The sequence below is a fragment of the Epinephelus lanceolatus genome, chromosome 3 (assembly GCF_041903045.1).
Source record: "Epinephelus lanceolatus isolate andai-2023 chromosome 3, ASM4190304v1, whole genome shotgun sequence".
Lineage (NCBI taxonomy): Eukaryota > Metazoa > Chordata > Actinopteri > Perciformes > Serranidae > Epinephelus > Epinephelus lanceolatus.
Window position 1 is genome coordinate 3,617,782 of NC_135736.1, and position 22,514 is coordinate 3,640,295.

Below are 22,514 nucleotides of genomic sequence, written 5' to 3' on the forward strand. Positions count from 1 at the left end.
GACATTAATATTCACTCAATAAAACTATAAAAATAAAGAAATCATATCATTACAATCCATTAAGAAAGCAATGTGCAATAAAGTGGAAAAACACCGGGAAAAAGTCTTAAACAATCTATTTAATATTTGTTGGAGGAGCTTTTGTTTGCAATGCAGCTTATTAAGATGCTCCCTGTATGAAGAAATTAATCTCTCACAGTGTTTAGATTGGGGAACATTGTTCAGACAGTCTTTAAATCTAAAGGACTCTGGGGGAACTGCTGGTGAATCTTGAGCTTCAGCTTCTTCCACAAATGTTCTATCAGGTTTAAGACTGCTGATTGACTGGGCCATTCAAACACCTTTATTTTCGTTCTCTGGAACCAGCTGAGTCTTCTTTGCTGTATGTTTTGGATCTTTGTCCTGCTGGAAGGTCCACCTGCATCTCAACCTCACTGTCCCGGTGGATGGCAACAGATTCTTCTCAAGAATTTTCCGCTACATGGCTCCACTCAACATCCCTTTGATAGTTTGGTCTCTGGTACCAGGAGAAGAGAAACAGCCCCATACCATGATGCTTCCACCTCCAAACTTCACCATAGGTGTGGTATTTTTAAGGTCAGATGCAGAAGCATTTCTTCTCCAAACATGACATGTCACATTGTTGCCCATAATGTGGCCAGGAGACACAGAAATCTAACTTTCCTGCAAATATTAAGATGGAGCCATGTACTAGGAATTTCTTGAGAAGAATCTGTTGCCATCCACCAAGGAAAATATAAAAGAAGGAAAGATCATGATTTCAGTGACAGCATTTGAAGAGCCAGACCTCAGTGTCAGTTCTATTGGAGTCAATGGGGCGGGCATGGCAAATCACACTAAAACCCATCATATCTTTGTGGTTCCAACTTTGACTAAAAAATCCTTCCACCAGATTAAGAAACACACATTACGTGATGCTTACTGATGACTTTTATCTAAATATTTGATTTCCTGGTTATTGGTCTCCAAACAGATCCATATCAGTAAGTATCAATGTTAATATCAATGTCTGGTGTAAATTCTATGTGAATAACTGCACTGGAAATATGTTTAATGTGTTGAAGACTTATTTCCACCAATGTATGTAAAAATGTTCACTTTGTATTTTATTATCCCCCTTGGGTAAATTCATCAAATGCATTTAGCTTATCAGTTATTGCGTTTGGTAAGATTCCAAACAGCAAAAGTAAGTTTTATGTTTATTGGTTAACCCACTCTGAATTCTAGGATGTTTCTCACCACAGGTATGTTCCTTTTTCATTTCCTTGATCTCCCTCTTCTCCTCTTTCAGCAAAAAGTGTCTGACACCTAATTAATCCTTTTTCTGATATGAGGGCCAATTAGATATAAAGATACTTCCCTGACATCCTCTGGCTTCTATCCAAACTGCATTGTCTCCTTTCAACCACCTCCTATCCATCCCATAACAAAGTTGGGTTTCTGATCAACTCTCTCCTGAAAAAAAAGAGAAACCACTGCAATGTCATCAAGAGAAGTCTCTAATTTAACGACCCTACAAAGATTTCCCTTGTTATCTCCCAAACCTTTGATCATGCTACCCTGATGTGTCTTTAATGTCACACCTCTCATCTGCAACAGGAGGGCTCAGTGCTGGCTTGGCCTCTTTTCTTAATTTGCATCTCTTATGATTCTCCCTATCTGCCCTTTGCAAGAAAATGTCAAACACTGTTCAAACCGTATATACTGAGAAACCATTAACAGACATCTTTTTTATTTAGTCATTTTTGCAGTAACAAAATATGTAGCAATAAATGGGTACAAGTAAGACATAATTCATCAAAGACAAGAAACATGTATTCTATCTTTGTCCTATATAGTGTTTTAATAAAATCAAAGGTATTGAAGAGAAGAAAAAAACATCTATGGCTTATGAGTAACAACATTCATGTTTAAATCTTTTCATACAATAAACAATCTTAAATTCTCAGATGCTCTCCCCTTAAACTTCCCAAGCTTTATATGTGTTTGCGTTGATGTGATTTCAGATGATCCAGGCGTTTGAAGCTGAGGCCACACACAGTGCAACAATATGGTCGTTCCCCTGTGTGGGTGCGCTGGTGAACTTTCAATATGTCAGCTCGTGTGAAGCTCTTATCACACATGGTACACTGATGAGGTTTTTCCTGTGTGTGAATTCTCCGGTGCAACTTCAGATTCCAGAGACGGCTGAACTTGTTCCCACATACAGTGCAGCAATAAGGTTTGTCACCTGTTTGGCCACACTTGTGTGTCTTCAGGTCAGAGAAAGAAGGGAAGCCTTTACCACAGTGGCTGCACAGGTGGAGCCCCTGTCCCGAGTGAATCCTCTGGTGGACTTTGAGGTTACACGCTTGAGTGAAGGTCTTTCCGCACTGCGTGCAGGAGTACGGTGGCACTTGTCCTATGCCTTTGTGTGTCTGCTTGTGGGCCTTTAGTGAGGCCAAATCAGCGAAGGACATGGAGCACTGGTTACAGGTGTGTCTCCTCCCTCCTCTCCCTCCTGTCTGATGTTGCAACCTCTCTCCCAAGTTTACGGTATCACTGTATGCATCTGAAGGCCCATAGATATCCCCTGTGCTGTCCACAGATGGGTCAATGCGAATGCCCTGACCTCTGAAGTTCAACCTACCACCTGAATCACTGGACACATGTTCAGAGTACAAGATACTCGGGTCTTGTAGATACCCTTCTTCATTGATCAATAAACAGCTGAGCTCTCCACTGACATCAATGTTCGTCCTTGTGGGAGAGTTAGTAGGTGAACCAACCACGCTCCTTCTATTCCGTGTGGCTGCCGATTGGTAAACTTGACGATCGGCTCCTTCTGGTGATTCCACATCCCCCTCATAGTGCCCTATGTAACTCAGATCCTCATCCAGGTGGGATGGTGATCCTTGTAACTCATCCAAGTTACCCATATCTATCATATTGGAGTCTTCGTAGCCAGTCTTGCCAAAACCTCCCAGATCTTCCATACCATACCTGCCCTGGAAAAGTGGTTCAGATGGGTCAACTGAATGTCCATCTTGGCCTGATTCTCGCCTCTGGTCATAGTCAGCTTCCCAGTTCACATGGCACTTTGGGATCTTCTGGTCACTGCAACCTTTACTGGGCCCTGGCAGACCAGATGCCTCTGTGTCTGGCCAATTAGAGGAGGAAAAGATTTTTAGACAGTTATGGATTTATGGGTATGGGGAAGACAATATCACAATTACCATATAAACCCTGAAAATAATGACTTTGAAGCCAGTGGTGACACAGTGTATCATCTGGTGTATAATTTTCCTATAAACCAGTCCTGCAGAAATGGCTATATACTTGTGAGTAAAAAATTCACATGATATTAATATGCTTAAAATAACTTTTCTCAATCTATGCATTCATGAAGAGACTGACCATCCAAACTGACTCCCCATCTCTCTCGGGAGTCATTAGTTTTTGGTGTGATCCGCAGGGTTTCCTCCTTGAGCAGTCTATCCAGTTTTTCAGCCTGTACACCTTGAGACTGGCAGACAAGCAGAAACAACATTATTACAGGAGCTTTAACTCCACTTACCTCAAGAGTACCCATAAGGTTAGCATTAGATCAACAGGCAGGTCTGATTAAATGCTACAACATTTACAATTTACACAAAACACTAGAATTCTTTAGGGCTGCCACTAACAATTATTTTCAGTCGACTAATCTGTCGATTATTTCTTCAATTAGTCGACTAATCATTTCATCGAAAAATGTGTTAAAATGTTGAAAAATGTCTCGCCAAACCCCAAAATTACGTCATCTAATGTCTTGTTTCATACTCACGCCAAAGGGTTTTAGTTCACTGTCATGGGAGAGTGTGTAAAGCTGCCAATATTTGAATGTAAGAAGCTGCAACAAGAGTATTTTGAGGTACTTTTATAGTACTTTTCTATGAAAAATGACTCAAACCGATTAGTTGACTACTAAAATAGTCACTGATTATTTTAATAGTCGATTAGTCATCGATTAGTCGACTAATCGTGGCAGCCCTACTAAGATTACTGAAGTCATGAGACGTGTACAACCAGGATATTGCCATCAAATGTGCCAACAAAACACATTTTAAACACTGAAACCTCATTTACTGAAGCTCAAACAGTGTAACAAACGGTTCTCTACCTGTGATGCCTTTATGGCACTGTGGGCCTCTGGTCCTACCTCTTCCATGTCATGACGAGGTGTCTCTCCATCGATGCTGTGAGAGCCATTTATCTCCTGCAGCACACTCTCCTGTTTAAGACTTTTATCTGTAGCAGAGGATAGGAAACATTTTACTTTTTTAAAATAAAATAGTATGAACATTACTGTTTGCACTTCCAGAATTTAGCAAGTCTCAGATGGGTGAAACTTTAATGGGTCATACTCCACCCAGGTGGCCTAACAAATTAAGATACTTAAAACAGCTATAACATATATATATGTTTGTAATAACTATGAATGTAATAACTATGTGTTATGTGAAAGAGGTCGCTCACAGTGATGAACTAAAAAAAAACTATCTGCAGCTCCCCTCAGCTCTACACAGCTTTATATTGACTTGCATCTCATTGTTTTGGTTTTCGAGCTGGCAGCTTCACTGTTTTGGTTCACTCTCACCACTCTTAAAGCATATTTTTTGACCACAACAGGCAGCTGTAATTAGCATATACCTCGAAGAACCTACTATACACTACTCCAAAAGTAGATCAGGAGCTAGAGCCTTCAGCTATCAGGCTCCTCTCCTGTGGAATCATCTTCCTGTTACGGTCCGGGAGGCAGACACCGTCTCCACATTTAAGACTAGACTTAAGACTTTCCTCTTTGATAAAGCTTATAGTTAGGGCTGGCTCAGGCTTGCCCTGTACCAGCCCCTAGTTAGGCTGACTTAGGCCTAGTCTGCCGGAGGACCCCCCCCCCATATAATACACCGGGCACCTTCTCTCCTTCTCTCTCTCTCTCTCTCTCGTATTCTATTACTGCATCTTGCTAACTCGGCCATTCTGGATGTCACTAACTCGGCTTCTTCTCCGGAGCCTTTGTGCTCCACTGTCTCTCAGATTAACTCATATTGCAGCGGTGCCTGGACAGCGTGACGTGTGTGGTTGTGCTGCTGCCGTGGTCCTGCCAGATGCCTCCTGCTGCTGCTGCCATCATTAGTCATTAGTCATACTTCTACTGTTATTATACACATATGACTATTGTCACACATGTATACTGCCAGATATTAATACATACTTTCAACATATTGTACCACAGTAGCCAGAACTATAACTATAATATTATTACTTTCAATAATGTTGTTGTAAGCTACTGTTATTACCTGCATCTCTCTCTCTCTCTCTCTCTGTCTCTCTCTCTGTCTCTCTCTCTGTCTCATTGTGTCATGCGGATTACTGTTAATTTATTATGCTGATCTGTTCTGTACGACATCTATTGCACGTCTGTCCGTCCTGGAAGAGGGATCCCTCCTCAGTTGCTCTTCCTGAGGTTTCTACCGTTTTTTTCCCCCGTTAAAGGGTTTTTTTTGGGGAGTTTTTCCTTATCCGCTGCGAGGGTCATAAGGACAGAGGGATGTCGTATGCTGTAAAGCCCTGTGAGGCAAATTGTGATTTGTGATATTGGGCTTTATAAATAAAATTGATTGATTGATTGACTACTTGCACCAAATAGTAGACAAAGTTAGCAACTAGCCGGTGAACATTATGGAACATTTGGCAGCAAAAAAGACATGGTAGAGACCAAAAACAGAGCTAAGAGGAGGACTTTCACTCCATTATGCCTCCTCACCATTCTGTATAATAGGTATAATCGCAGAATGGGGTGACAGAGTTGTCTCGCCTTTAAGCCAGCATCAGCGGTAGTAACAGTGCTGATGTGAAGTCAGTATAAATGGGACAGTCAGCAGGACGGGATTCTGGGTGGCACAGGTGTGATGTTTTGACATGTTATGCATGCCATCCACTGCAAGAGATTTAAAAAGTATCGGATAGCAGTTAGCTGCTAACGCAAAGAAGAAGAAGTGTGGGCAAAAATGTAAGCAAATTGGGAAAACAATGAGGCCCAGGAGCTCCTTTACCTCCGAACAGAGGACAAGATCAGCTGCCATATAACAGGGATGGTAAATGTTTGTTATTGACATGTTACGTCATTGTTATTGTTAATAACACGCTGCCGACGCACATGTTGTATATCACATTAGAGGCAAACACTGGTGTGTTACATCTCACGCTGATCATGCTTCTTTTGCTTCCGCGATGGAAATCGGAGGATGGAACTGGGGCTGATCCCATTCCAGCACAACAAGTCACAAAACAAAGATGTTATTAACAATACCAATTCAAGCCAGGTTAGCCATTGTTAGCAATACTGGTTGACAAAAACACATTTTGCTGTAAACAAACACTGTAGTGACATGTCCACAGATAAAAGCTGGACAGCATTGTGTGTATGACTGTTATAGTAAATGCATGGAGGAGCCATGGATTAGGATTTTTAGGTTGGGGTTGGTGAGGTTCCTCCAACTTTCCAAGCCGGTAATCCAACTTTAGGGGGTGTTGCAGTTGACATTTCCGACTGGGAACTCAAAAATTCCGACTTCCCAATACAAATGGAACACACCATATATACACATGCCGCAATCAGAGACCAACATCAGCATTCATTTGGAGTCATGTTTCTGGCTGCATTATATGGTCTCAACAAAGTATTGAAAGAAATATCTGACTCTTAAACTGCTAAATGCTCCACTAAGTTCACCATGAATGTTTGGTGCAGAATAGGTAGTTTATGGTGGGTTTATATGTGGGGTTTTTTTTTCTGAACAGCTGCCTGCTGCTGCTGCTGAAGCCAAAGCAGGTAAGAGCGGGGAATGTGAACTAAACAGTGATGTTAAAAGACATAAAATATTCTGTGGAGCTGAGGAGACCTGAAGAGTTGGAGCAATTGTCATTAACAGCAACTTCTTCACATTCCACATGGTTTTTGATTAATTGACAATATAAAAACATTGATCTGTGCAGCTTTAAAGCTGTTGCAGAGCACTTTTGTGGACTCAATCTATTATCAGTTCATTTCCAGCCAATTTTTCGTTGACACATAATTATCAAAGACCTTTCCCATCTATGATTTCTAACTTTTTAAGAGCTCGGGTTAGGTGATCAAGTAGGTTTTTTGTGAATCATTTATAACAACGTGTGTGCATTTAGCCATCCATGTGACAAAATTAATATAGGAAATTAACAGTGTCTAAAAACAGCCTAGGTGAGTAACACCAGACAGAGTCACCTGCGGCGCTGTCCTCACCGGACGGCCCGACTCGTCCGCAGTCAGTACATCTGCCCCTCCTGTCTCCCTCTTTCTCTTTACGGCGACTCTCCGACCACTTCAGTCGCCTCTTCAGAGACTCGACCTGCTCCCTGCACCGTGTCACCTCTTCCAAAAAACTGTCCTCCACCAGCCGGGTGATCTCATACATGGCAGCTTTAAAGACCGTCTCCATGACACCAGAAAGTTGTGACTGAAACTTTACTATAGATTCAGCCATTTCGCCAAGGGTGTGTGATAACAGTCCTTTATTTTCAGTAAACAGGAGAGCAGGCACCTTCCGGCTGGCACTTCAGAGACTGTAGAGTGGCAGCTGGCGAGCACAGCTAACGTCGGTCTCTCTAAACTGGATGTGCCAGTGTCGCTAAACTCGGTTTTCTGTCTGGGTAACGGTAAACAGGTTGTAAACGTGTGTGGGTGGTCCACAGTTACCATTTAGTTACTTCCATCACACCAAACCCAGTGACAAACAAACTGTAGATTCGAGTAATGCCAACGTTAGCTAACTAGCTTGCTGCACTAGTTGTGATACAGAGTTAACGTTACTGATTCAGACCTCTAACGTCACGTTACGATAAGTGATTGTGGGGGGGAAATACCACATTTAAAGCACATATAGTTTCTGTTTAGTGCAAAGTAAGTTTAGTAGAAAAAGTAAGTCAATTTCAAGGCTATAACTTTACGTTACAAATTCCGCTGAGCTTTCGCATTTCCGTTTGATTCCGTAAACAACCGCACTTCCGAGATTAAAACTACGGCTCCTGAGTTAGGACAAACTTGATCATTTCAGCATTATGGGTCTCAGTTAAAGAATGACGCTTCCTCATCGAGATTGGTACATAAATCGTTAATGTTAATTAATCACCGACACATGTGCTAGGTTATTGTTTCCGTTCAAACGGACTATATAACGTTACAAAACACACAGTTTGGCATAGAAGTGAATCACCGGATATTTGCTCAACTCCCTCCTTCCGCTAAAGTGCGTCACACAAAGCAGCGCTTCGGTCTACGGGAAGGAGCCATGTTGAACCATATCCCAATACCGTGTTTTTAATAACGTTACGATAAACGTAGCATCGAAAGTGGACTCATATTGGAACTTGGACGAAGGGTTAATAATACCAAAATGTCAGCGGATGATTTTCAGACAAAGTACTCCTCCGTTATGGAGAGCATGCTCAAGGCTGCAATCGCTGAGACCACCAAACTTTTTGAAACTATGGTCGATGAGCTGAAAGCAGAAATCTCTAGAATCAAGAGGGAGAACGAAGACCTTAAAACAAGATGCAGCCAACTTGAGAATGCGGGAAACCAGCCGACCGTTGTCAGCCGAGAAAGTGAGTCTGTTGCATGGCCGAACGGCGGCAGTGAAAGACGTGACCGAGCTGTTCAATGTGGTGAGTTGTGATGCCCGTTACCCACCATAAGCTTGGTTATCCTAACCAATAGAATTGTTTGATATGCTATATGATTGTTAAGCCAAAATGATGGGTTTGTTCCCGTTATGTGGGATACATATGGCAGCTCTTTTCTATGGATGTGTCAGTACCGTTAGCTTAGCTCAGTCTTATCGGAAGCGTGGGATCCAAAATGGGAGGGAAACCATACAATGCTATCCTCGCTACTAGACTGGTAACAGCGTGTTCAAACGACAGTGGCAGCCTATGACCGGTTGTGGACATTGTGGTTGTGTACAGTACTATAGAGAAGACAAACAGCAACGTTATTCGCTTTACATGGTACATTCAGTGACATTTTGACTTATTACTTGAATTGACTTTTCTGCCATCACCTTTCCTGTTCTTTTCTTGTCTGCTTCCTTTATTCCATATTGTCTACTGTGGACATGTATGTGTGCAACAATTATGGGTAATTCTGGACTATTTTTGCTGACATGGGCTCAATACATCATCTTTGACATATTTAAGTGAAGACATACTTGTTTCAATTCAGAAAAAAATGTCACTTTCACCTATTTTTTGTCTCATTTTACCTGAGTGCATTAAGCAAACTCTCAAAACCATTTCCCATGAAAAATTAAAGTGTATTTGATTATAAGTTGATCATTTATTAAAATACAACATCCTACAACCAAATGTGTTATTTTAACTGCAGCACTCTTATTACCAGAAAAAGAAAGTCAACATGCCACATGGCTTTCCTTTGAAGTTCTGGGACCAGTGACTTTTTTGACTCTTTGCTCTGCGCATACTATTTGTCTCATATAAAGGACATTTGTACTAACAATGCAGTAACATGTTTGGTGGCTAGTTGCTAATATTGAGAGAACTCACGATATAAAAACCTTATTTGTCCCATTTTATCCCAGTGTCCCAAATTACCTGACTAGGTTTGCAGCAATATAAAGTATACTGTGATTTAAAATTTGATGGTGTGATGGTTATCACACGATGTACGCTTGCTTATCTACAATATTTTGGGAAAAAACAAAAAACAAAAAAACAAAACAACTGGACGGAGAATCTTCCCTACTTTGTACACATACTTTAACATGGTTTCAGTTATGATAATAAAAAGTTTGTCCAGCCAGTAACCCTTCCATTTTCATCCCTTTAAGGGTCATTCTGACTGATAATAATATAAATTCTTTAATAACACAACACCATGATATTTCCGAGATGGTTATCATACCGTAAAAATCTCATGCCATTGCAACCCTAAACCTGACCTCACCCTACATGAATCTACTTTCAAAAACATCATGTGGTTTATGACCTTTTATGAAAACATGTTTCACATGACTACTACAGCTTGCGCGTACCGGTGTTCATCTCTCCTCTCTCACAGTCTATGCACAGCTCCGCCCCACTCACTCACAGTTTCTCCATCAACACTAAGAGAGACCCAGAGCTGCTACTCTGTTTAATCTGTCTGTTAATTTGTGTACTCTGCGACATTGGTCTATATGTTGCACATGCTGCGTGCATTCCAGGGCTGCTAGTTTATGTGTTTGGTGCTATGTGCAAAAATTTTAATGTACAGCTCTGCTATTTATTTTATATAATTTTTCATGTACGGCTGCATATTTTCAAACGGGAATAAAATCCCTGTTGCGAGAGTGGGAATGGATGAGCAGATGAGCAGCAGAGTTCTGGATGTATTACAGTTTCTTTACAGCTTTGGATGATGTACCTACCATAAAGAATGCTGTTACAGTAGTCAGTTCTGGATGTGATGAAGGTATGGATGAGTTTTGGCAGCAGAGGGGGAGAGTGATGGGCGGAGACAAGCTATGTTTTTTAAAGGAGAAGTCCGGTATTTTGCACTTTGAGCCCCATTTCTGGGTTGTTTATGATGAAATAGAGTGGCTCAGACCAAAATAGTGACGATTGCTCATTTTCTGAGAATTTGGCTTTCCCCTGCCTGGCTTAACACTACTGCCTATGGCCATGTGTGAACCTGTCCTAAAACCACCCTAAACGTTTGTTTTCAAAGCCATGAAACTCACCGGGTGGTCAGTGGTGTTCATTGATGTTCTGACATAAAAATTGTCGCCGTAGCCTACACCATAGCTTGATGTGCACCTCCCCAGAAATGTAACTACATGCTGTGGTAATGTAGACCTCCTGTTTATTTATGTAAGCTGAAACCATTTTCCTCAGTAGAAACGAAGCTTTCATTTACTTAAATTTCACAGATAACAAACAATAAATTGTGTACATAATAAAGCCTCCACAAAAATAGCATTTTAAGTCCTGTGTGTGATCATCTTAAGGGATTTATACTTCAGGATTTATCCTGGCTTCATATGAGCAAAGGAAATCTCCGCTCATCGCTATTTGCGATTTGTGATTACAAATAAATGGTATCATGAGTCTTCTCGCTTGATTCAGTGTTTCCCCTACATTATATCGGGGGGGCACTGACCTGACCTGACATAGTTATTGTCATGGACAGTGTAAATAACCATCAACAGACTGCTGTTACACACAGTCAAACAGGCTGCTCGCACAGCAGCGCAGCGCAGCACCGTACACACACACACACACTCAGTTGCCTGTGTTGCATTCAGGCATTGTCACGTAAATGACAAATTCCAGCAAGTGAACAGGCCGTAACACAACACAGCAGCATGTCAAGTGGGACGAACCCAAGCAAAATTGCTCAGTTTTTCATTTGTTATTATATAGTTTGTTATGGAGTCCGTGATTTCCCTGTGTCTCTTTTGAGGACTTGTCATATGGCGTGACACTTACGAATGTTTGCGCAATTGTGCTTCGTTGTTTTATGAGGCTCTGGTGGCTTTCAGTTGTCTTTGTCTTTAATGTTACACGGCTTAGCTTTCTCTCGCATGCATTCTTCCTACCTTTCCCTGTGCTGTCTCAAGTGCTGATATAGATTGGTCGTGTTGCTGCGGGACGTGGCGATTTTAACTTTTAAAATTTTACACAGCACGTCTTACTGTTCAACGTCGCCGTACCTGACTCCAAAGTATCGCCATTTAATAGACGTTGTGTTTTTTCACCACCAACTCAGCCTGTTCATGGTCGTGCTCATGTTCTTCTTCAGCGTCTGTGTTGGTCACTGCTGCATGCTGGCTGGTCACCTGACCATACGTGCTGCACACACCAGGATAGCTTGTGGGCGTAATGTCAACAAACTCTACACACTACAGGAGAGGCAGTCACGTTCACAGGCACACACGTTAACACTTATTTACATTAAATTGCAAATGGCAGCCTTTTATGCGGTTATGTAATCGCACAGCCTGACATCGCAATTGCAGTTGCAATTAGATTAATCGTGCAGCACTAGTTAGCACGTTATATTTGTTTGGAAAAAGTGTTTCGTATAAGACAGTTGTTTTGTCAGTGAACCTTGTGAGTATTAATAAAGTTGAATTTTGTAATGTTACCTTTTTTAAATGTTGCTGCTGTCCCTGGTTTCATATGAAGAGAGCTAGGCTAATTTATATGATGTAAAATGCCATAGGTTTGTGCTAATAACATTAGCATGTTGTATTTGTGGGGAAAATGTTCCAGATAAAGACAAGTGCTTTGTGTGTGAATACTGCGAGTTATAGTGAAGCCAGTTTGTGTACTTATGTTTGAAATTGTCTCTATTACGCTTTGTCTAATCTGTGTTTTGGGTGTGTTTTGAATTAACTAAACTTTACAATACTTCACAGAAACCCTGTCGCCGACTAGTGTTTTGGAGGTGTAACAGCAGAGTGACACAGACACACCACAGCACAAGTATAAATGCTCACATTGGCGTGGGCTACAGCGTTGGCTTTGTTGTAGGGTCTGCAGTACAAGTATAAATCCCACTTTACCTGTCATAAGGAAAATCTGCCACATTTGGCGCCTGGTTGGTATTAATTTAGAACCCTGATGTTGCGTGTAAACAAAATTATTTTGCTAATTCATCAAGTTTCTAGCAGTTTTTTTGCTATGTGTTGATGCATGTTCATATCCCAACATGCATGTGGTATGTATCACTCATAAGATTGGCTCCTGGCTTTTGTTGTCTGATCCTTTTGGACTGAGTTACCAGAGACCAGGCAAGTTGGTTCTTCGTAGATTAGCAGGCTTCTTTTCACTGTACTTACCAGGAATCTGACCAAATAGCATTTGGGGATTTAGTTATAACCTTTTCTGTTTTTTTTTGTTTTTGTTTTTGTTTTGTTTTTTTAAGTCCTAAAAAAACTTCTGTGTGTTCACGTTTACAGACCTTGTTCCTTTCCGCACGATGCTGGTGGAGCAATGTCAGCCGCTAAGCCACTCACCATTTCAAAACCAAGTGCAACGTTGCAGTTATGAGGGGTTGGAGTACAGTTTGCAGGACCACACCTATGGAGAGGGAACTACTCAAATGGCCTTTCTACTTGTCAAACAGGAGGTGCGTGTGTATCTTAGCTATGAACACACTTATCTTCCGATATAAGTCCTCTTGAAATTTAAAGTTTTGTCATCCCTCTGCAGGACGCTTATGGCGATTCTTCTCCACAGTATGTTCTGAAGCAAGAGGAAGATGAGCCCCCTGTGGTCTGTGGGCTAGTCTTGAGTGATAAAGCAGGTGAGGATTTTTTTATTTACTCAGCTAAAGTTATATCATCTAAAATTCACAAAATTTGTTGAGGATTACCATTCACCATTTTCACCTTTTTATTTCTTGCCATGTTTTCTCTGTCACGTCTCTATCACTGTGTCTAGATTCAACACAGGCCTCTGCTTATGGAACCGAAAATGAAGGGCCTTTCGTTAACAAGGAATGTTCAACTAGAGAAATACCCCTACCTCAAAAAGATGAAGAGACCAGAGTGGCCATGAAACTACCCTCTTTGGGAATGGATAGCAGTTTACAAGGAACCCAAAACCAATCGACCGAACTAGAGCATTCAGTAGTCATCTCACTCACTGCATTAACAGGCAACATGGAAGAAGAGTCTGGAATCAGTCAGAAGATGTCAGAAACAGAGGGAGAACTTGTAGCATCTGAAAAACACAGATTGGTGGTTGCTCAGCATCAATCAGAGGTTGAACCCCTTGAAAAAGAGCAACCATCAGTGGTCGCCAAACAGTGTCAAAGAGAGGACAAAATGTCAGTAAATGATCAAGCTGAAGTCACTCTGCAAGAAAATGCAGATGTGCACTCTACAGAGGAACAGTTGGCACAACCTACACCACTTAACAAAGGAAATGCATGTGAAAAATTAAAAAGTGGCGTGGCAGAAGGTGAGGCTCTTCCTCAGCCTGAGTCTTCAGTACGACGTAGAAGGGGACGGCCACCAAAGAAATCTAAATGTCTGCAAGAGCCAGTGAAAGAAATTGGTTCTCCAGCTGTTTCAGTGGCATCTTTGAGAAGAAGGTGTTCCTATGAAAAGGAAAAACTATCCGAATCTCAACAACTTTCAATGGAAATAGAAGAAGGAGCATTTCAAGCTCAGTCCACTGAAGTCTCATTGGCAACTGAGACAATTAACACTCCAATAGTTCAGTCCAGAGAACGCCGCACCTCTGTAACTCTTCAGGATGCAATGCTATTAGTTGAAGCCATGAATCAGTCAACAGGTCAAAATACATTCTCCTCTTCACAAAAAATGGCAGCACCTCCTCCCCATGTGGGCACGTTACCAACTGTGGATGAAGTCCCAGCTGAGCCACAGACACAGCTTCCTGTTGAGATTCATAAAGTTGACAGCAATCTATCCATAACAGAGCTGCCCACAACAAGACAATCGACAATAGAGAAACATGGTGCCGTTCCCGCTACTGCAGATGCCACTCAAAACAATGAATCTCAGGCCCACATTAAGGGTGTCATACCAAAACAACAGCACGCTGTCACTCCATCTAATACTGCTACATCAACTGCTGCAGCTCAAACAAGTATGCAGTCTCCTAAGCAGCACCCTCCTTATCCTCCGGTAACATCAGAGAAAGCACCCAGCAAACTGAGTGAGACAGTATCTCATAAAATACTTGTCATGCCAAGATCAGTGTCCTCATTAATACCTCAGAAAATAGCACCGCTGTCTCCAACCCAGCTTCCTACTGTTGTCTCAAAAGTTGTTGCTTCACAGAAAAATAGTATACCTCAATGCTCTACAGCTGCAGGTTTGCCTCTAGGAACACCTTCCCTTTCCTCTGGTCATCCAAAAAAACTGTACGTTACATCCAGGAAATCTCTTCCTGTTGTCACTTCACAGTCGACAGCCACCTCAACAGACCCGCAGTCTGGGACTGTATCACAACCAAAAATTACAATTATAATTCCAAGGCAGGTGTCAGCTGTGGCGTCAAGGAAACATCAGTCACAGGCCATTGTTTTGACAGCAAAGCAGGAGTCCACCAAATCAGCTCCTCTTACGGTGTCATCGCCACAGTTGATTTCTTTATCACAGGAGTTAGGCAATGCTGTGGATACACAAACCACTTCAGATGAAATAGCCACAATATCAACTCTAAAGAGACCGAATGCATTGGACAACTTGGAATCTCCCAAACAAACTGCTTCTGTTTCTGAAACGCCAACAGAAACTTTTTCCAGTGTGAACATGTCAGTTGAGCTAGTGTCTCCAATGACCACTCAACAAAACCTTTCTGCTGTGGTCAGATTAACCAGGCTCCCATTTCCAGTATCAGCCAAAGAAGCAGTCTTGGTTTCAGAACTGCCTACAGATGGATCTTCTGAAACACAATCCAATTTGAAAGAAGGTACTGCACAAGAGAAACCTTTGCCTGTAGTCATATCAACCACTGGCATTTGTCCCAATTTAAAAGGAACATCTGTTGCTCTGTCTGTAAATACCTCTCAGATGTCAGAGCCAAATGATACTCAAAAGAAGGCATCATTGCCCTCTGAAAACAGCAGTACTTTGGAAGAGTCACCCAACAGCAGGCCATCTACACCACCCAAGGTGTCAGTACCAGTCTTTGAGAACTCAGGAATAGCCAACTCAGTCAGCTTGACTGAACCTCCAGATGTATCTGGTACAGATGGTGAACCTCATTTGGACAACATTTCAGTGCAAGATTGTGCATTACGAAATGACCCTCCCATACATCTGACATCCATCACCAACAAGGACACATGTGACCCTCATTTACAGATGACTAAAGCCCAGTTCCTGGCACAGCTGGCAGTGTCACCTGTTACGCAAGACCCCAAAAAGGTATTGTGGTAATGCAACCCCCATCAAATACCACAACAAATACAGTCTACTTCTATGGGAAACGCTGCTTTGTGATTGCTCTGCATGTATTTATGACTTAATTTATTTTTCCTCTTTCCTTTTTGTTATAGGCCTCCTCTAATGATTCTGTAGATGCCACAGCTTCTTGTTTGATGACCAGCCCCAATTACAAGGAAAGGTTACAGAAAAATACCCTTGTGGCCCGACTCCGAAGTCATCTCAGAACTCATGCGCAAGCTAGAAGAACTGAAACAAATCCAGAGCTGCGCACAGAAACAGAGAACCCCACTGTACAACTGAAGAAAACTAGATTAGCGAATGACAGTCCAAATGATGAAAACACAGCTAGAGAACCTATCCCTATCAACCCAAAAAACCCAGGAGCTGAAGATGTTACATCAGTAAAAAAGACATCCAAGGACCCAATTTCCATTAGTCCTAGGAAATCTGGACCATGTAAACAAGGTCTTAGACCCAAGAGGACTGTTGGTGAACCAACTTCTGTCAGTCCTAGGAGGTATAAGGTTACTAGTGAATCCACTCCTGTCAGTTCTCGGAGGAGTAGTTCAGGTAGACATGGTGTAGGCTCTAAAACTAAAAAATCCACTTCTGTGAGTCCAAGGAGGTCTAGCTCATCTAAAGAAAGGGACAGCCCTAAAAATAAAAAGTTTACCTCTGTAAGTCCAAGGAGGTCTAGCTCAACTAAAGACAGGGACAGCCCTAAAAATAAAAAATCCACTCCTGTGAGTCCAGGGAGGTCGAGCTCAATGAAAGACAGGGACAGCCTTAAAAATAAAAAATCTACATCTGTGTGTTCAAGGCAGTCTAGCTCAACTAAAGTAAGTGCTAGCCCTAAAAAGACCGAAAACATTTCTCTGCATCATAGGAGGAGTACTTCACCTAGAGATGGTGCTAGCCCAAAAACTGGTGCAAGCCCTAAAAGTACTAAAACCACTTCTGTGAGCCCTAAGAGGACTAGTGGTACTAGTCCTAAAAAGACTAAATCTACTGCTGTTAATCCAACGACGTCTACTTTAAGTAAAAAAGGTACGAGCCCCGAAGTGTCTAGCAACGAATCAACTTCTTTCTGTCGTAGGAGATGTACCTTACCTAAAGATGTTTCTGTCACACAGCAGATTAAAAGAGAATCCACTTCCTTCAGTCCTATGTATAACATAACAATTGATGATGCTAGTGCTAAAAAAGCCACGAGTGAAACTAGTTCTTCAAGTGTTTTTTGGCTTAAATTGGCCGAAGATGGTAACAGTCCTAGAAAGACAGGGGAGTCAACTCCTGCTAAGAAACCCAGATTAATTCAAGATGATGTAGGTACTAAAAAGAATTCTAGAGGGGTGAATGCTACGAAATTAACAAAAGCAGCAAAAGACAAAACAATAGCTACAATGCAAAATTCTAGTCACTCAAAATTGCAGAATGGATCTAAACTAAGCGAGATAGCAGAGAACGGTGCTAGCTGTGAGGCTGTGAGAAAATGTACAGCTAAAGCTGTGTGGATTCCTCCTACAGTTGTAGCAAGTAAAACACCTCCTGCAGGGGGAAAGAGGTCCTCATTTTTACCTCCAACAAAAGAGGTAGACTCACCAAAATCTCAAGGTCATACAGCAGTTTACCCCCCAAGTGTTTCCCTCTTCCCCATACCTGTCAGAGCACCACCTGTTGTATCACCGTTACAGCCTTTATCAGTCATTGGAAGGCGTCTCCTCAAAAACCAGTGTGGGGAGTGCGGTCGTGTCCTCAGCAGCATCGCAGCCCTGGAAAGCCACGTTAGTCTCCACAGAGGTCGCCGACCTTTCTCGTGCACGCTCTGTGGTAAGAGCTTCCCAGATTCAAAAGGTCTGAAACGGCATGGGCGGGTGCATCGCAATGGTAGGATCCATATCTGTCAACAGTGTGGGAAGGGCTTTGTCTATAGTTTTAGCCTCACCAAACACCTCCAGATGGTGCACAGCAGGATTAAACCTTTTATCTGCCAGATCTGTAACAAGGGGTTCTTTACAAGACGAGATGTTGAAGCCCACATACGCATGCACACAGGAGAGAAACCATTCCATTGCAACCTCTGTGAAAAGAAATTTGCAAGGAGGGTAGAACTAAATGTGCATTTAAGGTGGCATAATGGGGAGAAGAGACACTGGTGCCCATTCTGTGAGAAAGGATTTTTAGACTTCAATAATCTGAAAAGGCACAAGTATATCCACACAGGGGAGAAACCACATTCCTGCCCACACTGCCCCAAGCATTTCACACAGTCAGGTCACCTGAAAAAGCATGTAAGGAATGTACATAAAATCCAGTGAGAGACATCTAAGAGGCCACCCTGTTCCGCGGAGAACATTAATGTCTTTTATAAAGAGAGGTATATTATGTGAATACACAGTGCAGAAGGGTTCCTTTTCTCTTTCTTCTCTTCTTTGCAATATATTTGTAAAACAAACACAACGGAGAATTGCAATCTTTTTTGCTGCTGTGTTAATCAGAGGATGTCTTTATGTTGTATTTTATAAAGGCTTAAAGGAGTAGTTCCTCATTAAAGGAAAGTATTGCAATGCCCTTTCATAACATGCCTGTTCAGACGCGACTCTTACGTGGCCTATAGTATTGCTGCTGGCAGCTTTCTCGAGAACCGCTCATCCAAACAGCATCCCACTCGACACTGTGCTTCCTCGGATACTGAGCAACGTTCCTGAGCCCAAAACAGCCATAGATTTATTATGAGATTTAGAAATGAGAAAAATTAAGTTGCTTTTCTGACATAATGCACCCCAAGAAAACACACAAAAAGCCCTCAAAGCACTTATAACAATGTTTTCCTCTGTACTTCTACTTCAGAGGAAAACATTGTAATACTACTTAAAGTTGTCAGAGACATGTTACCGTTTACGTTGCAAATTCAGAGTATATCAATTAAAGGAACAGTGTGTAAGAATTATGAGGATTTAGTGGCATGTAGCGGTGAGGATTGCAGATTGCAACTAGCTAAAACTTCTCCTGAGTAGAATTTCTTCAGAGTTCATTGTTCACAAGGTTTTGTATCGGGAGCCAAATAAAGCAGTTTCGGGTTACAAATGAGTTTCTCATACCCCGTTCGGTATTATGCAGACAGCCCGCTTGCCCAGCACCTGTAAATATTTGCTCACCAATTTTCTCCGAAAACTTAATATGTGCTCACCTTATTTCTGATCCAGACGTTAAGGAGGTTTTTACCAGGACCTAAATTATCTGCAGAGGTCTCTTCCTCTTCCAAAACAATCGGACCAGCTGTTTTAAACAGGTAAAAACACTGAATAAAGCAGTTTCAGGTTAAAAAAAAACAACCGTTTATCCGACGCTCTCGGAGTGGCTGTTAATCAAGGTGGTGGATGGGAAAACGCAAATGTCCCTATATAGAGCCAGTGTTTGGTTTTGTTCACTCTGGTCTACTATTGAAACATGGTGGTGCAACATGGGGAGCTCTATAGATGATTACCTGCTCCCTATGTAGATTAAAAACAGCTCATTCTGAGATAACAGAACATAAGAATTCTTATTTGAGGTGATTATACACTAAAAAAACTACTTGTATTTAATTTCTGCCACTATATCCCCCTAAATCCTGCACACTGGACCTTTTAAATACAAAGTATTATTGTTCACTGGTATTATTCAGAAGTATTATTATTAGAATTGAAACCTCCACCATTAACAGACGTCAATGTTAGTACATCACCGATAAGGCCTCTCTTTCACTTTTCACTTTGAGTTATAATGTGAATGTAAGAGTTACTGTGGGGTATTAAAAGATTTACTTCCAGAAAAAAAGTTTGGAGTACTTATACCACTGCCACTACCAACATTCCAAGTTAGAGTAAGGGTGTAGAGTAGAGCAAGACCGTGTTTCCCTGGGTCTCCAAATCCCTAAATCCACCCCTGAAAAACACACCCAAGTTGCAGCTACTCACGGACAGAATCATGGGTGAAATACACAAAGCTGTGGTATTATTTTCCACATAGGTGTCTTAGTCAGTAGTTTTGACATAACCACAGTGGTTATAAAATAGAGCATGAATATATTTAGCAGCAGGAAAATTATTGGTGCTATAAGTTTGTTTGGCAAAGAAAAACACACCAAGGATCACGGTTATTCGCCGTCAGAAACACCTGGGAAATACACTCAGCAAGACGTGCTCGACTCGGCACATCCATGAAGCCCTGCCCCCGCCCCTGCCTCTGCCTCTGCACAGAGCCTCAGACCTCTTGTTTGCTTGTTTATTTAAAGTTTATTAATATCAAACATGTTTTATGTCCAAATCACACCCAATTTGACAATGCATGTACTTGGGCACCCAGCAAATTACCTGCCAGATGTGAAGTAGATCAGATGAACGGTTCTCGAGATATACAAAGGGCAAAAAGACAGACAGTCTTTCAGGCTTTCTTGCCGAGAGTTCGATCAAAGAAGATAGATATTAGTGTCATGTCTGTGCGTTAAATAAGGAGCTGAAGCAAGATGGTAAATAGCGCTGTGTAAAAGACTGGAAGCAGCACCTCTAAAGCTTTGTGTAAATTGCGAATGTGTTAAAGAGCTTTAGAGGCTTTGGAAAGAGCTAGGCTTGCAGTTTCCCTTTGCTCACAGTCTTGCTAAGCTAAACTAATTGTCTTTGGGCCCCAGCTCCAGATTTAAAGCACAGCTGTGAGAGCGGTAACTCTCAGCATGTACACAAATAAGAGCATTTTCTTAATGTTGAACTAATCTTTAAAACATTTTTCTTTAAGGTAATGTGCACTCTTTACAGGGTAGAGAAAAGTGGGGAGATGAATGACGATGATGATCTCTGACAGTGTCTTCAACTTTGGTTGGTGGCTGAGAATACACACTTGTAAAAGTAGCATTTTTCCCCTCACATGGTAAATGCAAATTTTAGATAAAACTAATAAGTCTTTATTATGTTTTTTGATTGGCAAGACTTGTAAGATCACGTGAGAAACCATTAAAACAAAAACATTGTGCATCCAAACATTTTGACACAAATATTAGATGCAGTTTTGTTGTGCACACAGCCACAGGCTGTAATAGATTTTGTATTCGTAGTGAAAAATGCAAGGTAATCTGACACGAACCTGAAGTCTTTATTTATGTACATAGAACATCTGTTTTAGACATTTTAACTGTCTTACATTTTATTCTGTTGGTTTATCATAGTAACCCACAATGTAAGAGTATCATCAAAATCTGCTGCTGTTATATTACTTTAGAAAGTTCAATCATTTATTGACTTTTTTCCTTAGTTCTATAGCTACCAAAATCAAAATGGCCTGTATCTAATATCAGTAAACAAATATGTCATGATTCCCTTTTTTCAGTGTTCACAAGACATAACTGTGACACTTTAAACTGTTCCAGTGTGAGTTTGGAACATAAAGTTAAATGTATGAAAATTAGTTGACTTGTATTATTTAACTGTAAAAATGTCAATAATTTGAATACAGTGTAAATTTTTGATGTTTCTATTTCTTTCATAGCATCGCTTTTCACTGATGTAACAAAATGGCAATAAGTGTGCTGTACAAATTTTATTGCTTTGATAGGTCTTTTTTCCCCCCTCTGAAGGACATGGTAAAAGCTTGGTTCCATTTTTCAAAGTGTTGGCTACATCTAAACAATTGTTGCTGCAGACCATTCTGTGCGAATTCTAAAACCTCATTTGAGAAATTGTACATATTTTGAGTTAACATTTATTTGATTGCTATTGAGTGAAGTTGTATATTTTCTTGGCCCTGTCATTTGAGAAAACGGGTAATAAATGTAGCGCTGTCAAACTAACTCCCTGCTGTGCACCTTTTTTTTTTGACAGATAGTGATTTTTTGTTTCAAATTATTTTGGCAAATATTGGTCAATTGTGTCTTTCCTTCAGTAAAAATATTTTCATTTCAGATTATTAATGTTATTTGAAAACACGTATAGAATCAGTACTATTTCCACAGTTAATTGCTCAGGATCAAAGGGATAGTGCACCCAAAAATGAAAATTCAGCCATTATCTATTCACCCTCATGCCAAGGGAGGCTCTGGTGAAGTTTTAGAGTCCTCACAACACTTGGGGAGATCCAAGGGGGGAGTGGGTAGCAGCACAACTGCACACCTAATGGCTGACGGCGCCCCAGATTAAAACATCCAAGAACACATAATTGTAGCCTGTAGCTCTAACTGCCTCTCTGTACACTGAGCTGACATGTGTGCGCTTGCGTGAGACCGTGAGACATGGGCACCGCCTTCATGTGTGTTCACGTGCTTTGCTGGCCTTGCGGGCAGTCAGAGCTACAGGCTACAATGAGGCTAAAAACAGAGTTCAAATGACATTTTTCAAAACAGCTTTTTATGTCGGGGCTTCAGGACACTTGGATCACTAAGGACGAGCAGTATGGAGATATTTTGTGGTTTCAAATATGTGTTCTTGGACGTTTTAATCTGGGGCGCCGTCAGCCATTAGGTGTGCAGTTGTGCTGCTA

The 22,514-nt window shown here is 41.3% G+C and overlaps 2 protein-coding genes across 5 annotated transcripts; one reads left to right on the forward strand and one right to left on the reverse strand.

Annotated features, from left to right (window-relative positions):
• Positions 1 to 23: 23 nt before the first annotated feature.
• On the reverse strand, positions 24 to 8,185 carry LOC117254799 (uncharacterized). 4 transcript variants are annotated; one of them, XM_078163439.1, is made up of 4 exons: positions 7,325 to 8,185; positions 4,202 to 4,290; positions 3,418 to 3,526; positions 24 to 3,160 (listed from the first exon to the last, which is right to left on the reverse strand). In XM_078163439.1, the coding sequence occupies exons 1-4, from the start codon at positions 7,563 to 7,565 to the stop codon at positions 1,998 to 2,000; spliced, it is 1,602 nt and encodes a 533-aa protein (XP_078019565.1). In that variant the 5' UTR covers positions 7,566 to 8,185; the 3' UTR covers positions 24 to 1,997. The 4 variants fall into 4 exon arrangements, with proteins under 4 accessions (XP_078019565.1, XP_033479103.2, XP_033479104.2 ...); XM_033623212.2 differs by having other exon boundaries at positions 4,163 to 4,290; XM_033623213.2 differs by having other exon boundaries at positions 25 to 3,160; positions 7,307 to 8,185.
• A 149-nt stretch (positions 8,186 to 8,334) lies between these two features.
• On the forward strand, positions 8,335 to 21,828 carry LOC117255365 (uncharacterized). The gene is made up of 5 exons (XM_033624183.2): positions 8,335 to 8,745; positions 13,041 to 13,210; positions 13,294 to 13,387; positions 13,525 to 15,986; positions 16,118 to 21,828. The coding sequence occupies exons 1-5, from the start codon at positions 8,475 to 8,477 to the stop codon at positions 18,323 to 18,325; spliced, it is 5,205 nt and encodes a 1,734-aa protein (XP_033480074.2). The 5' UTR covers positions 8,335 to 8,474; the 3' UTR covers positions 18,326 to 21,828.
• Positions 21,829 to 22,514: the final 686 nt, after the last annotated feature.